The 16967-nt window shown below is 38.7% G+C and overlaps 1 protein-coding gene across 2 annotated transcripts; it reads left to right on the plus strand.

Moving 5' to 3' along the window:
- The first annotated feature begins 618 nt into the window (after positions 1-618).
- On the plus strand, positions 619-13662 carry LOC114469917 (polycomb group RING finger protein 2-like). Of its 2 annotated transcripts, none has more exons than XM_028457817.1 (9): positions 619-875; positions 1316-1443; positions 5378-5474; positions 5568-5623; positions 5712-5841; positions 7699-7741; positions 7819-7917; positions 10106-10186; positions 12572-13662. In XM_028457817.1, the coding sequence occupies exons 2-9, from the start codon at positions 1326-1328 to the stop codon at positions 12953-12955; spliced, it is 1008 nt and encodes a 335-aa protein (XP_028313618.1). In that variant the 5' UTR covers positions 619-875; positions 1316-1325; the 3' UTR covers positions 12956-13662. The 2 variants fall into 2 exon arrangements, with proteins under 2 accessions (XP_028313618.1, XP_028313626.1); XM_028457825.1 differs by having other exon boundaries at positions 619-865; positions 12572-12955.
- The last annotated feature ends 3305 nt before the right edge of the window (positions 13663-16967 follow it).

Genomic DNA, 16967 nt, shown 5'->3' on the forward strand with positions numbered 1-16967 from the left:
CCAATATTGTGCAGCTCTTTGTTAGTAAATGTGCCTGTGTGGCATTTTGATCATCACATTTAACCTAGAATTGTCTTTCTGGTCAGACTTCATTTGGAATTAAATAATCAAGATTTATATCGTGTATAGCTGTTTTGAGAAAAAAAAATGTCAGTATATACAGTAAGTTGTCCATATTGTAAAAAACACAAAGAAAAATAACGTGTGGAAAAGTAGAAGACCCTGTCTTCAAAAAGTTATTTGACAGGAGGAAATGAAAAAAATAAATGCTCGATTAGTTATATTTAAATTTGTGTAAATGTGTTTGTTTATTACATAGCTATAAGTGTATTTAATGTATGGGATGCAATAAATAAGAAGACTGAAATGTTTGTAGGAGTATTTCACATCTCTATATATATATTTATTATATACACATGTATTATTATTAACGTGCATGGGGAGAAAATGCTTGGACACCTAGTTTGGCTGTTGGCCCTTTGAGGCCCTGTGAGGCCTTCACGGCCTTCCCGGCCTCCCACTACCAACACTTCACAGTGAGCACGCACCGCTGAGCGGATGGAGCGTTTACACCCACATTTAAAGTGATAAACCGCATTAACGCGGATCCGTGTCCCGGTGTCTTGTGACGCTCCCCGTGTGCACCGACTGCTGGGCCTGCACGCGTTCCGGTACCCGGGGTGCCCCGTGCGCGAGGCGACAAAATAAAGTCACGTGATCCAAAATGGGCAGTCCCTCCGACGGAGGCTGGGAAAAAAAAAAAAAAAAAAAAAAAAAGCCATTTTCTGGCGCTGCTGCTGCAAATAGCGTCCAGGTCTACTTCACTCCGCCTGGACTCGGACCGGGAGGACCGGCGCGTGTTGATGTGAGAGCAGGTAGGACCGGGAGGGCCAGCAGCGGGTCTTTGTCCGGAGCCCCGCGGCCCCGGAGCCGGACTGCTCGGTGTCACGTTCGGAGATTCTGTTGTTCATCCCCAGCCTGTCAGTGAATGTAAGATGGCTGCTTTGTGCACCGCCGTGGTCTCGTCTGCGGAGCCCCGTTTGCCTCGGGTCTCCGGTTTGGTCCCAGACCGAGTGTGACCGGGCCGTGGAGCCCAGGGAGGGGGAGGAGGAGAGAGGGGTCCGCTCTTTGTTGGTGGGACGAGGCCACGGCGGGGCTGGGACTACAGTAGAAAACCTCCGAACCCGAACGTGGACCCGTGTGTTGTGTTGTTGGTCTCCTTGCTCCGATCACGCGTCCCAGACACACGCGACGACCGATTCCTCCCCGATCCGATCCCAGCCTGTCCCACTAACGCTGTTATCCCCTCGTGCAGATCGGTTCCGATGGATGCGATGCAGCCGAACCGGATCAAGATCACGGAGCTGAACCCGCACCTGACGTGCCCGCTGTGCGCCGGGTACCTGGTGGATGCCACGACCATCGTAGAGTGTCTGCACTCCTGTGAGTCTGCACCTGAACGCATCACATCATCTAGACATTCTGCCATAGACTTGACAAGTGTGTGTGTGTGTGTGTGTGTGTGTGTGTGTGTCTCAAAGATGCTCTTTTATCTCCAGTCCTGGTACCAGGTCCAATTCAGGTCCACTTTCATGCATGATTTCAGGGTTCCTTCACATTCTGGTCATTCTGGTTCTGGGGACACATTAAAAGGGCCAGAAGTATTTCCGACATAAATAAATACGTGAATATTATTATTACTGTGAAGTAGCTGCTCATTGGTAAACACTAACACACATGACAATTTATCCAATGATCAACACTTTATTCTGCAAAATCACCAACAGGACCAAATTGGATGAAATGAAGGACTGAATTTCAACCTTGGGTCTCAATTTTGACACACTCTTTGTCAAAGAAATCCGTAGATGCCTCTGAGGAAGACTGACAGTTGGCAATCAAAACATGTCGGGAGATTAAAGTAAATTTCAAAGTAAATTTACTGAAAAAAGTGTTCAGAATAAATGAAACCTTAACATAATATTGATTAATAATGCCTTATGGTGCGATATCTGGCCAGTCTGAAGCAAATAATGCTGAGATATGAGTCTGTCTTGTTGACAGGTATTACCCCCAGGGCCAGGAAATGACTCTTATTTGAACTTAGATTTTGAACCTAATGTTACAGTTTGACTGACGGATTGTTTCAAACATGTACATGTATTTTTTCGTTAGTATGCACGTGAATCTCCATCAGTGACAACGATCCGATACACATCTCGATACACTACCGGCAATACGATGTGTTAGCGATACATTGAATACCCTAGTGATGCGATGCGATACGATTCACCCCTGTTCCAGATTTGATGGCGATTCAATTCAACACAATGCGATACTATGCAATTCAACATGATGCATAGAAATTATACCAAATATGTAACTAGAAAATAATAAACTGCAATTCAACATGGTACTAGAGGCAGAAGGTTTGTTGTATTCCTTATAAGCAGCATTTTGACAAAAGTGCACATTTTGCACATAATTTCTACTAGTACTATGCATCATTTTATAATAGTACATGTCCATCATATCGATACGAGTGAGCACCTCAGTTTGTGTAAGATTTAGCATCCTTTCCAAACCACATGATTCTGGTCAACTTCATCTTTCCACGCCTGATTAAAAGTTCTTAGGTTTGTTATAAATGTCACCTGTAGCTGCTGCTGCTCTCACCGACTTCTGTGTTTTTATAACTTTGTTGCGTGCTTCCCGGTTTGAGTCCGTGTTAAAAACAAAACGCGAAGTATCAATGGTGCATTCAGTGTGCCTCGGAAACACAGGATAGAAAGAAATACAACATGAAAAAACTGCCCAGGAACAAGCGAGTCAGAAAATGGAAGGATGGATGAAAAAAAATTGATGCAACCATGGATTTTACTGATGCAGGCACACAGTGACTGATGCATCTCGATTTCACCCGTCAATTGTTCGGATGCACACTGAGTGAATCGATACTCGCATCGCGCACGTTTGTATCTAGATACCAATTTGTATCGATAAATCCCCATATGCTTAATTGTTAGGGATTTGAGCATCTACTAACATCATCTGTGGTGCATGTTTTAGACTAGATAATGGTTTTACATTCATCTTGGGGCGACCGTGGTAGAGTGGGTTGTCCAGTGACCGAAGGGTTGGGGGTTCAAAGCCCGCTCTAACCGAGTCATTGTCGTCGTGTCCTTGGGCAAGGCACTTTACCCACATTGCCTTGTATGAGTGAGTATGAATCGTACATGTATGCTGGTGATGGTCAGAGGGGCCGTAGGCAGCTACGCCTCTGTCAGTCTGCCCCAGGGCAGCTGTGGCTACATTGTAGCTTACCACCACTAGTATGACTGTGTGAGTGACTGGTGTGAATGAATAATGGTTTCTGTAACGCGCTTTGAGTCTCCTATATAAATCCAAGCCATTATTATTATTATTATTGATGTCACTTTATGTTGGATACTGACAAATATAATTTCAACTTGTAGGATTTGAACAAAACACAACACAAACAATATGTAGGGTCTCCCATTTTCTGATTTAAATTTGCCCAATTTCTGCATCACGTTACACATTCTCGTTTCATCGTATTTCCCTGTTTAGACAACTTTACTGTCATAAATGTACAAAACATGCTAAATAGGGTTAATAGAGTCAACTGTTATTAGTTTAACATTTTATATTATTCTGAGAAATGACCTGAACACCATTACACACACAGACAACTGTTTATTAGGAATAATCCCATGGAAATGTGTGACACCTTTAGTTAATGCTAACCGTTTTACACGAAACCCAGCGCAGCCGTTTGATTGGAGACGTTTCGGCCATGACGTGTCACCAGATAAACTCATCACCAGTTCAGCTAATGCACCAACAGCTAAACCACTGTCTTTGTACCAGAGTGAATAATAACAATAACAATCTAAATCCCTTGTTCATCACAATACATTCAAAACACACTTGGCTGAGGCTCTGCGTTCATTTATTAATATCAGGATAACATGATCACTACTTGAATCTTAACACGTAGCGCAAGAGAACGGGATTATCGGTGGAGTTCGACATATTTCTCAGTTAGTCAAACTTTCCAGACATTCAGTCACCCGTTTGTCAGTGGAGAATAGCATGTAAATGCATGATATTGTCCTAAAACATTTATTTCAGGCATTTTAAATGAAGAGAAAGGGGGAAAAATTCCAATTAGATTGATTTAGTTTGTTCTAGGGCTGTGCGGTATGACCAAAAATGTATATCATGGTATTTTTCTAATTTCTAAACATTTTTTTTCCATGCATAATCAGGTGTTCACAGCATTTTCTACTGGTTGAGAATCAGAATGGTTTATTTTTCTGAGTACAGTTTAAAAAAAAAACAGCACATGGAATTTGACTTGGTAGTCGGTGCGCGGAACAAAAAAACAAAAACACAAGCCAACAGCAATAATAATGACAGTGATAAATATAAGGATAAGGGATAAAGAAAAGAGAGTTATTACTGCAGTAGATTGACTTAGGATGGTCTATTTTACTGTCATGATGAGTGAATATTGTAGAATAATTCCACACTAGTAGTAATACAAGTTTGCACCAGCAGCCCAATGGCTCTTTGCCGCACTAGCTTAGCTTTAGCGTTAGCTTGATTTCTAGCTTTAAATGCTGCTCAGTGGTGTGGTGGTTTCTTATGGTGAATAAGGTAGTGTTTTGTTTGCAGCTCCACCAGGACTTAATTCCACATTATAAGAATTACAAATTGCGATCCTCTCTTTTGTGTATTACTGCCGACATGCTAAGCTAACTGTGCCTCCGTGTCCGTGTTGTTCTCCTGTAGCAGAGGCGCGCGCACGCAAACACATTCTCACATGCAGCTTCAGAGCTTTCAATTGTGTCTTTCTTATCCATTTACACACATGATTTACACCGCAACTACCACCATAGTGCTACTGTTTACTTCCTATTTAGAAGTGCAACGTTGAAAAGGCTCCGGTCTGAAATGCGGCGCAGCGTTCCTAAAGTTGTGTAATCAAATACAGTACGGCAGTACATTAAAAATTCATATCGTGATGAAAATATATACCGGTATTTGGTATGAACTGGGTATACTGCCCAGCCCTAGTTAGTTCCGTGATCTTTGCAAATCATTGTCCCTAATTTTGTGTTTTAAAATGACTGAAATCTTGTAATACAGACCACAGAAAAATCACCCACGTATATCGGACAGTTTGATTGAATCTTCACAGAAGTCTATGAGTGTTGGTGGCCATCTTTGATTTAAAAAAAAACCCCCCACGTTATTTGGTGAACAGATGATCACTCATCTTGTTGAATGTTAGAGTTTTTAGCGACTGTTTAACATTACCAAGTGTTTCTTCCTCTTTTCTCTTTCGTAGTTTGTAAAACGTGCATCGTAGCCTTCTTGGAGACGAATAAATTTTGTCCTCGATGTGACGTCCAGGTTCACAAGACGTGTCCACAGCTCAGCATCAGGTAATAATCACAGCTCATTCGTCACAGTCCCACCATCAACTCTGCATTGAAATCGAATGAAAATCCTTTGACTTGTCATTTTTCTCTCCACAGAGCTGACAAAACTCTACAAGACATAGTTTATAAGCTCGTCCCGGGGTTATTCAAAGGTAGGACGACAGCGTGTTTATCCTTAACTTAAAGCTACGCGTCTAGTTTGGTTTTTTATTGAATGGTTTTTCTTTTGTCTGAGATCAGATGAGATGAAGAGGAGGCGGGACTTTTACGCAGAAAACCGCGAGCTGGAACCAGGCGAAGTGGTGGAGACGTTCAACATAGCGGAGGATGAGATCATTAGCCTGTCCATACAGTTCTACGAGAGGAACAAGTGAGTTGGGAATTACTACGTTAACGAAATCACGGACAGAATTGACCAAATTAAAAACAGAATACACTGTTAAATGAGCAAATTGACGTAATGTGAATCAAACTCCGTCAGGACGTTTGTTATGGGGAAATGTATTTTAGTTCAGGGGCCAAATACAGAGCAGTTTGATCTTAAGTGGGCCACAGATTTTAAGCGAGTATTTTCAACATTATTGTGCCCTAGTTTGCACTTCTATGTATATATAAACTACTAAATATGTAAGAAACTGACACAATCTAAGCAATAAGTGATAGATATCAGTCCCAATAGGATCTTCACTTTGAATTTCCTAGATTTTGTGACTAATAAAAGAAATTATCTGTAATAAATTGGGGAAAATTCAAGGATTTTGTTAGAATTTTGAGTTTTTTTCAACAGTTCAACAATTAGAAATGACTGCAATCATGCGATAAAAGCACCAGGAAAACTGTGAGCCCCTGCAAATAGTGTTGAGTTTCATTTACACAATGATTCATGTTTTCTCTGTAGGGCTGGGTGGTATACCGGTTCATACCGCCATTTTTTTTGTTATGATGTGAACTTTTAAAATACCGCCGTACCGGTGTATTTGATTACACAACGAGCGGAATGCTACGCTGCGCCACGTTTCAGTCAGGATCATTTTCATGGTTGCACCTCTAAATAGGAATGTAAACATTAGCGCTCTGGTGTTGGTCACAGGATGACAACACTCAGACATAGACATTATATACGTATATAATGTTTATGCGCACAGAGGCACAGTTAGCTTAGCATGTTGGCAGTAATAGACAAAAAAAGAGCAAAGGATTGCAATTTGTAATTCCTATAACGTGGAAAAAGGTCCTGGTGGAGCTGTAATCAAAACACTACCTTATTCACAATAAGAAATCACCACACCACTGAGTATGCAGCATTTAAAGCTAGAAATCAAGCTCATGCTAAAGCTAAGCTAGCAGGGCAAATAGCCATTGGGTGTTACATGTGTGGATGCCTCAGGCTGTGTCTCATTGTAGCCTGTATTCCTACTAGTGTAGAATTATTCTACAATATTCACTCATGACAGTAAAATAGAGCATGCTAAGTCAATCTACTGCAGTAATTCATCTCTCAACCAGTACAAAACACTGTGAACACCTGATTAGCATGAAAAAAAAAAATACCGTCATATACCGTGAAACCATTAGAATTCTGAAAAATACCATGGTAGACATCTTTGTGGTTATACCTCCCAGTCCTATTTCTGTCATTTTTACCTTTTCCTGCGGGATACTCCAAAGGGCCGGATTTGGCTCTCGGGCCATAAGTTTGACACATTTGGTCTAATCATTACGGTCTGGAATGATGTCATCAGGATATCATGGGAATTGGAATTTGGAAAAAAAATTATAATAGAATTTGGGGAAAAATCTAAAATGGAATTTGGGAAAAAAAATAACACAAAATTTTGATTTTATTTTATAGGGCTCTCAGTGAGACATACATCTATTGTTTTATTTTGCTGTTATCTCCAGCATTGGACTTGTTTCTCACAGATTAGCATAGTTAAGAAAATTGTAAGATAATGAGTTATGAGGAGAGGGCGGAGCTTGTTCTAAGGCAGCAGGCGAGAGAACAAACTGGAATAACAAGAATTATAAGTAAACCTTGATTAGAGTCCTGGAGGGTAGTAGGAGCAATGCAACCTGCAGGACGGCAGCCCTCAAGGACCACATTTTAGCCTAATTTAGGTGAATAAAATGGATTCAGTGTGTGTTCCAGCCCCACATTCAAAATGTTATGATCTGTTCACGTGTTTAATGACAGTTCAGATTGTTAAACGCCATTGTTCTCCTGCAGGAACAATAATGAGCGGCAGAGCTCAGCGATGGACGGAGACAAGGTGAGGAGCAGCACCGAGAGGCACCGAGCGTCAGGATGAAAGTTCCTGTTTTCACCTGCTTGTGTTCCTGTTTTCAGTCCAACGGAAAACGCTTCCTGCAGTGCCCTGCAGCCATGTCCATCATGCACTTAGCTAAGTTCCTACGGAGCAAAATGGACATCCCCAATAACTACAAGGTAACGGGACATTCCACTCACTAAATGGAGGTTTTAGTGAAAGGAAACACAAAAGCAAACTTTTTTCTTTCCTAATTAGTGTCATACATGACAACTCCTTCATAAAGGTTGATGTGATTTATTTTATGGACTCGATGTTGATCCATTTGAGTCCTGACAGTTTCTGAAAACGTTTGGAAAGTCCGTATGCCCGAGTCCTTTAAAGAGATAAACAGAAATACTTTGTTTATCCCAGGAAATTATATGCATCATAGACACTCGAGAAATATGATCTACCTATAAAAGCAAGAAAGGTCTGCGTGCGTGCATGTGTGTGTTTGTGGAGCGAATTTCTCCGATGCGGTGTCTGTTCGACCTGAAACTTTTCTAACAGCTTCCACATAGCCCGAGTGTGTGCATCTGTTATTTTGGAGTAATTTGGTGTTAAGATACAAAAATACACATAATGTATACAAAAAACATACATATCAAAAAATACACCAAATGAAAAATATATAAAAATGAGTAAAAAAAAAACCAAACACATTTATCATCCACATGTCCCATAGAATTAAACCATGGAAATCACGCACGCTATTTTACTTTGCACTTGCAAATAAACCCCTTTATAACACTACAGAGTCACAGTATGTACAGTACATCCAACCTTCAAACACATACTCATTTGGCCATAATTGACAACTCTACTTAAGCTCCTCCCACTATATGAATACATACTTCCGACGTGTACTGTACTAGTAGATTAAAATAATAAATACTAAAAAAAAGAAATCGTACATAAGTTAAAGACTGGTAATTAAATAAGGAACAACTACACGTGCACACATTAGAGTAGAACAAATGAAATATGGTAAAATAATACAAATATAATGCAGATAGTATATACAAGAATCAGAAAGCTGTCATGTTAAATAGATAGATACTTCATTATGTCCGCTGTTTCTGTGGTTCCCAAACAGGGGTACGTGTACCCCCAGGAGTACAAGAGCACACTGCAGAGGGTGCTCTGAAAGACAATTAAATTAAAAATAATTCAGGAAATGTTTCCAATTCCTTTTTAAGCTATGTTTTGGACAAATTCTCCATAAATTAACCATACTATTGCTCAATAAAATATCGTACTACATTTTCTTGTAATTTATTGAAACAGGATTATTTTATGCCGTAGAGGCCATTTTATCAAACTTCTGACTAGGGCTGAACGATTATTTGCATTTGTGATATTACTGCAATATCGTAAAATGCAATTTTATTATTTTTTTTGTCCTGTCTTGTACTGTCCTGTTAAGTTCAGATAATATTTAAGAGGTGCAGTCCACATGTTTACATGTTTCATGAAACGTGAAGTTAGTTAGATGTGTTGAAGAGGTAAAGCCACAGATTTGTTTGCTTTATTGTTGTAATCTGTGCATTCAAATTTACATTTTATATATATTTAAAGTTTAAATAAATCTGAAATTGTTAATTATGCAACAGATGGATTTATTGCTTGTGTTCATTGAAAATACATGACAAGAGGCCCTTGAAAAAATAATCGCATATTAAATTAATTCCAAAATCGTCCAGCTCTACTTCTGTCAATAGGAGTCAATAATTAGCTACATTTTATGTTGGAGACCATATTAACTTATTATTGAAGTTATCACATAAAAGTTGTTTTGTATTTTAAAGAATACATAAATTCCACTTATTGTTTTGAATTTGTAGATTAAGCTTTAGGGAACCAACGTTGGAGACACAGTTAGGGGTTTAAGAGAGCCCACTGTTCCACAAATAAAAAAGCAAATTATGGAGAGATATTAATGATATGAACAGGAGGTACAGTACACATGATTTGACAAAAATGCAAAGGGGGTACATGGGACAAAAAAAAAAAAGAGTGTGAACCACTGGTTTAGAATGAGATTCAACTCTTTAACCAAGTAAAACAGATCTATGTAATGAATAGACTTCACAGGAAAACCAATCAATTGTTAAAAACACAGTTAGGTGTGTGATTAGGACACATGTGATGTCGTTATAACACAGGTGTTAAACTTAAGACCAAATCTGGACCTTGAACATCCAACTGTGTCACAGGAGAAAACATGAATCCTCTAAACTCAGTGTCTCATGTGTTGGAATCAGATTATTTCCATTGTAATATTTCTCTGTATTTCCAGTGAAAACGTTGTGCTTTCTGTTCCAGGTGGAGGTGTTGTATGGAGACGAGCCTTTAAAGGACTATTACACTCTAATGGACATCGCCTATTTCTACGAGTGGAGAAGAGTGAGTGGCACCTTTTATATCCATTTGTGTGTGTGGGACTAACAAAACCTAATGCTGCCTTAAGGCTGGGATACATTGTGCGATTTTTTTTTTTTTAATCGTTGTACTCGGCTCCAGCTCAAACTTTGCGACTCATCTGCAGAGCCCAAATGTGCGCAGCTCATGATTCATGTTCTCACACTGTACGGACCGACACTGACACAATCTGACTGCTCACACTGTACGTTCATACACGACACGTCGGGGTCTTGTTTCCGGAAATGCAACGTGAGAATCAGAAGAAGAATTCTGAAGCGTCATCATTAAAACAGACAAAGAAGAAAAACCCGGAAGTGGAGAAAGACTCACAAATCTCAGCAAAAAGAGTTTATGAAAAAAAAAAGAAAAGACGGCGATGTGATGGACCAGGAGCTGGATGGACAGACGTGAGAAGTACAGTCCGTCAATTTTACAGCGCTCCTACGGTGTTCGCGCATGCGCAGTGTGAGCGTTTACGGTAAGCCGGTCCGTGGCACTGCTTCAACTGTGAGATACCCTCACGAGGAGCGACTGGATTTCAAACGTTTGATTTCCTTACGATCTACGATTGCTGATCGGGAGCTGGTCGTGAGGTGTTCATCGCTTCTTGTGACCCCATGTATATTACACCATGCACGACATGATTTAGCTGACAGTGAAAGTTGATGACACAGGGGAATCTTAAAGAATCCGTTTCAGCCAATAGAAAAATTCAATTGTAATAGCCGGTGTTCAACCCTTAGTGGCCAGATTATCGTTTTACATTTTACAACAAAATACACAAAATTGAAATAAAATGTGAAGAGTGGGGATAGGATTAATAAACAGCACTACTTAATACCCAAATACATACAGTATGTATTCAGCAGAAAAAAGTTGGCTTGGGGTTCAATCGTTCAGTTTTTCTTTAAAATCCGGCCCCAAAATGACAGGAACTGCCTCACATGCATGTTTTTTAGGACAATATCACACATTTAGATGCTATTTTTCATCATAAAACATGTGATTGAATGTCTAGAAAGTGAGACAATCAGGCATTTCCAACTCCATCTCCAGCTGGCCATAATTCTGTTAAAAGTCTCACGCTACATGTAACAGAGGGACTAGTGACCATGTTATCCTGTGATAGAAAATGAATGTACAGCTTCATCTGAAGCGTGTTTTTAATGTGTTGATGAACAAGCAGTTCAGATTATTGTGAATGCATTCAAATGTGAAAAGGTTTAGCTATTGGTGTATTAACTGAACTAGTGATCATTTTACCTGGTGACACGTCATGGTTGAAGCATCTCCAATCACACGGCAGTAATTAATTAAAGGTTTTGCAATGTTTAGGGACCACATCACACATTTCCTGTTAATTCTTCCAGTTAAACGTGTCTAAGGGTCTAACAGTGTGGCTAACGTCGCTCACCGGATAAAAAAAAGTTAAAATTAATAACAGTACTTGACTCTATTAACCCTATTTAACAAGTTTGGTACGATTTCAGGAGGTGTAATAGCTCCAAGGTTATGTTTTACCGTGCGTTTGTCTGTCTGTGTCTGTCTGTTAGCAAGATAACTCAAAAAGTTATGAATGGATTTCGATGAAATTTTCAGGAAATGTTGATAATGGAACAAGGAACTGGTGATTACATTTTGGAGATGTTGTGGCTAGCAAAAATGAGAAAATACCACTCGTGGAAATCACAATATGGGTGGATGTGCCTGCTCCTTCAAGTGCGGTGGCTTATGGGTAATGTAGTAGTGGTAGGGAAGTATGTGCTGTACTCTTTAAATCACAATATGGGTGGAAATGAGCCACTTGACTGAGGTCTGTGCTCTCGTTATTCGTCATGTTGTTTTCTTTATTAATTCAATACCTTCTACATTCTACGTTTGCCTTTTAAAATCTTACCTGGGACTCCAGATGAAAACTAGCCTCTTTTGACTAAATCTGGCTCATTTACAGCATGTCTGTTTATTAATAAATGAAAATTCAAACAAACTGCTGAAGTCAGCATCCAATGTGAACATTTTTACATTAAGTTAAATATTTCCTTTTCTTTTTTATTGAGCAATTAAAAAAAAAAAAATAGAACACTCCTAGTTCTTATTTTTAGGCCTTTTGTGGACAAATTTACAATAAACTATAATATTGTGACACTTTTACTGCGCATGACTGAGAGGGATAATCATAAAATTGTTGATTTAATGATTTCCTGCTGATTTTAAATATATATTTTGCTGCTGATTTTATTGTTTCTATTGATTTTTAAGCTGTTGAATGTTTTCTGTTTCACTTTTTAATCATGTAAAGCACATTGAATTGCCTTGTGTATGAAGTGCGCTATACAAATCTATTTGCTTTGCCTGCTCTCTGTGCAGACTGGACCAATCCCGCTCCAGTATCTGGTCAAACCCACCAGGAAGCGTCGGAGGCCGTCCCAGTCGGCCCCCCAGGGCCACTCCGACGGCGTCAACACCAGCCCGGCCTCGGAGAGCGACTCTCAGAGCGACAAAGTCCACAGTCCCACCTCAGCCCCGCCCCCAACGAGAGCCACCGCCCAGTCCAGCCCCGCCTCCCACAACCCCTCCCCCGCCGTCCAGAGCCCCAACGGTACCACAGTGCCCACGGGCACGCAGCGGCACGGCCTGGCCCCCAAGCAGGGCCCCAACACCCGGAAAGTGACTGTGAATGGCACGAGTTCTGCCGGCAGCAAAGAACCGGGGAGGGCGGGCGACAAAGGCGGGGCTCCCCCAACGACCTAACCCAAGAAAAAAGGACAGGGTTTGAATCCCCACCGCTTTTTTTGTTTTTGTTTTATTTCTACGGAATAAAACCACGCCCTCGTCCCTCTGGACTGAAACACGCAGCCAAACATACACTGGTGTGTATGTGTGCGTGTCTGTGTGTTAGACTAGAAACAGTGCGCGCACACACAAACTTGTACAGGAGGGTAACAAATGTGAGCATGTGTGCGTACATATGTACAAACTTATCTTTTATACAAGATATTGTAATCGTTTTGTATCGTATTTGCAGTGAGTCGCTTTTCAGTTACCGTTTCTTTTCTTTGGCTTCCCAAAAAAAAACTTAAAAAAAAAAAAAACTTGGGATGAAGACGGAGGCGATTAAAAAGAGACGGAGAAGCTAGCCGTTGCCTTGGAAACGGTCCCGTCATGTTAATAACTGCTGTATAGATGTCCTGTAGGACGTGTACGTTAAAGCTGTGGATGCACTTTCACATTTCACATCACAAACCAAACTGAGGAGACGTCACCCGCCCGCCTTCAGAGCGTCGCCGTTGGTTACAAGCACTCGAAAAAGGGATTTGGATCATCGACCATGTTTGTTGTAGTTCCATAAATCATTCCTTTACGTTTTCCTTCCAACAAACATTTCTGACCTTATTTTTTTTTCTGACTCGGCCACATGTGCATGTTTTAGGTCAATAAAAGTTTTACTTACGTTTTTCTCAGCAGATCGTTTTGATTGAGTCCTGAAAATATTAATGTCCAATATGTATTCATCTATATGGGTGAAATTTTCATTCGTGGTACAGTTGGGATGTAGAAAAATCACGGAATTTAAAGGTTGCAGTACCTTGTTTAATTTTCCATGTTAGCAGAAGGATTGGGGTCAATTACATTTTTTTAATTACATTTCCAATTACCTATGTTCAATTACGATAATCAGCATTTTTTCAATTACAATTTTTTTTTATCTTCCGAAAGCAAATTAATACAATTATATTAGGTTAAGGTCAATTACTGGTACAATTAATCACGATTACTGAGCCTGAAATAAATAACCTAATAAAAATCTTGTGTTAGCATTTCTTATAACAGGTAATAAATAAGCTGTAAAATACACTAAAAACAAATATCTATCATCTTATTTCTTTCCTATGTATTGGTTACCTTGTTAGACTTCATAATCAATGAAAATATAGGTTTTAATATTTTTGGTGTGGAGTCTTTTTTATGTCAGTGTACCCCCAGATTTATATATTTTTTTAAATGATAAAATGTGGGAATTGATATGAAACATTTTAATAATTGTATAATATAATAATATACATACAACTGTGACATAGTTCCCCAGTTTTGCATTACATTTTGTAGAATTTTCATGGCAATTACAACTACGAAGTCAAATATCTGAACTCAATGACAATTTCATTACAATTACGCCGGCAACAGATTTTTAAAATAAAATATTCTGCTTTATTAAGCAATAAACTCAATTTTTTCACTTATTTTTAAGTTTATTTTACCAGAAACAGGAAAGGTGAAAAACCTTTGAACACAATGCAAACAGGATCATAATTTTTTGTAAATAAATAAAATTTTGTGTAAGCACATGTAATTAGGTAAAAGTATATTCTAAACCAGGGGTTCTAAACTGGTCTCACCCTGGGACCCAAGTTTTGCCACAATAATAAAATTGCGACCCACAATTTTTTTTTTTTTTTTTTTAAAGAATTCAACCAACCAAAGTTTAGTTTTTCAAAAATAGCTGTTGAAAATACACATGCCAGTATTTCATCTTTTATCAGAACATAAATCTATATACTTTCCTGTGCAACATACATTTCACAGCATGCCTGTCAAAAGTAAAGTTTATTTCAAAATAAAACACAAGTCCAACAGGTAAGTGTTTGTTTATTTTTGACCAGCTGTCTGTGACCCACTTTTTGGTCCCGACCCACCAGTTGAGAATCCCTGTTCACAACTAATATTTCACTTAATCAACACAGGTAAATAATCTTTAAAATTAGGCAAAAAATGACCAAACAGAAAACTAGGTCTACTTTTAGAACCTGAAATAATTTTTCGTTTTGTTTTATACCAATTATAGATTTTAATTTGACCATTTCTAAACAAATGTTTTTATTTTCATACATGAAATAAATATTTTTACTCTGAATTTTATTTATTATTGCTATATTTTAAATACTAACTCAGCAATGCTCAAATGGTGGGTCAGGACCCAAAAATGGGTCACGAACAGCTGGTCAAAAACAACCAAGTAATGTCTTAATGTCTCATGTTGGACTTGTCTTTTATTTTGAAAAAAACTTTTCTTTTGACAGGCATACTGTAAAATGCATACTGCACAGGAAAATGTATAAATTTATGTTCTAAAAAAAAGATTTTCAACAGATATTTTTGAAACACTAAATTTGATTGGTTGAATTAAAAAAAAAAAAAAGTGGGTCACGATTTAATGACAGGCGCTCTGTGCTAAATCATTTGATCAATTTAAATACATAAATAAACAAGGTTTTAAGTAGATTTTGAACTCTTTTCATTTTCTCATATAAACAACTAGTTTAACTCAGTAAATTAATTAGGCATATGCATTATGCAATGATGTCAGAGATCACATTTTAACAGTTCAGTTGTTATGAGCTCACCGGTAGCCCTTTTCCTCACGTGTTTCTGCTGTTCTCAGCTCTGTATGATGACTCATCAGTCTGATTGCGCTCACCTGTTGAGAGGCGGGGGCATTGGCCCCGCCCCAGTGGTTAAACGTTTTCATTACAGTTTTCCCAAATTCATCTGTGAAAAAATACAATTCTTAATATAATGTACATTATATACAAATATCTTAAGTGCCATAAAACACAGTGACAGTGCAAAATATATGACTTCATTTGTAGTTATTTTTTGGCGCTAGAGTCATGTGACCATCTCTGCCTTCTTTCAAGGCTGCAGCCCACATCTTGGATCTCCTTAAAAAAAATTCTAATTGATTCTAACGTGTTACTGTTCTACCTCAGGTAAGTTTTCAGTGAAATGGTCCCAATTTTTTAAAAGACTTTAGGTTGGTTCTTCTTTACAATGTAAATGAAGAAGCGACACAGCGCCCAGCAGCTCATGTATGGTACTGCAGCAAAAATGCAGCAGAAAGTGTGCACCGGCCTGATTTTACAACATAAATGCACATTTTTGTAGTCAACATTATCAACTGTGTTACTAGTCATTTGTGCATTATTATATATATGTTACACACATTGTGGTTGGCGTGAATCTTGAGACGATCTATATATTTAGTTCTATTTTTTTTATTTTGCCCTCCTATGACCTTGAAGTAAAGTTACGGTTTCATTTTTTCATACAATGTTTTTTAGGAAATGTACCTTAAATTAAACCGTAACATACTGTTTCAAAAAAGAAGACAAAAAGAATAAACTCTGAGGTTTTGGCTGATGTGCGTCTTGGATTATGAGCGAGACTCATGGAGCAGTTAAGACACGCCCAGTCTATATTATAAAATCACAAATGAACAATCCATGCTATGCTAACTGGCTACTCATTATCAATATAGCTCTCTAATCTCAATCCGAACTACTCACCACAGATTGTAGAGCCCACAGGTGCTAGTTTTTATAAAAGGGGTGGAGCCAAAGGTGATGTAAGAAGCCCCCATTCTGAGCCAATAGCAAAATTAAGTTGTAATAACCTCATTTCAACCCATAGAGGGCAGTCACTCTTACATTTTTACAGTAAAATACACCAAATTCAGATGCTTTGAAAAAAATGTCACAAGTTGTACAAGAATCAATCATTCAACAACACTACTTTTTAGCAAATACATTTATTTTAAGTTACTTTCTTTTAAAAGTAAATAAGGACCCGAGTAACTTTTCAAGTAATATTTTTATTGAATACTGCATTAAGCAAAAAAACCTTAAAGTTAATCTTTGCTTTTACAGTACAAGCGTTTAAAACACTACGTGAAACATGAGGTAGTGTTTATCCTAATCCAGATGTT

Source organism: Gouania willdenowi, chromosome 1, assembly GCF_900634775.1.
Source record: "Gouania willdenowi chromosome 1, fGouWil2.1, whole genome shotgun sequence".
Taxonomy (NCBI): domain Eukaryota; kingdom Metazoa; phylum Chordata; class Actinopteri; order Blenniiformes; family Gobiesocidae; genus Gouania; species Gouania willdenowi.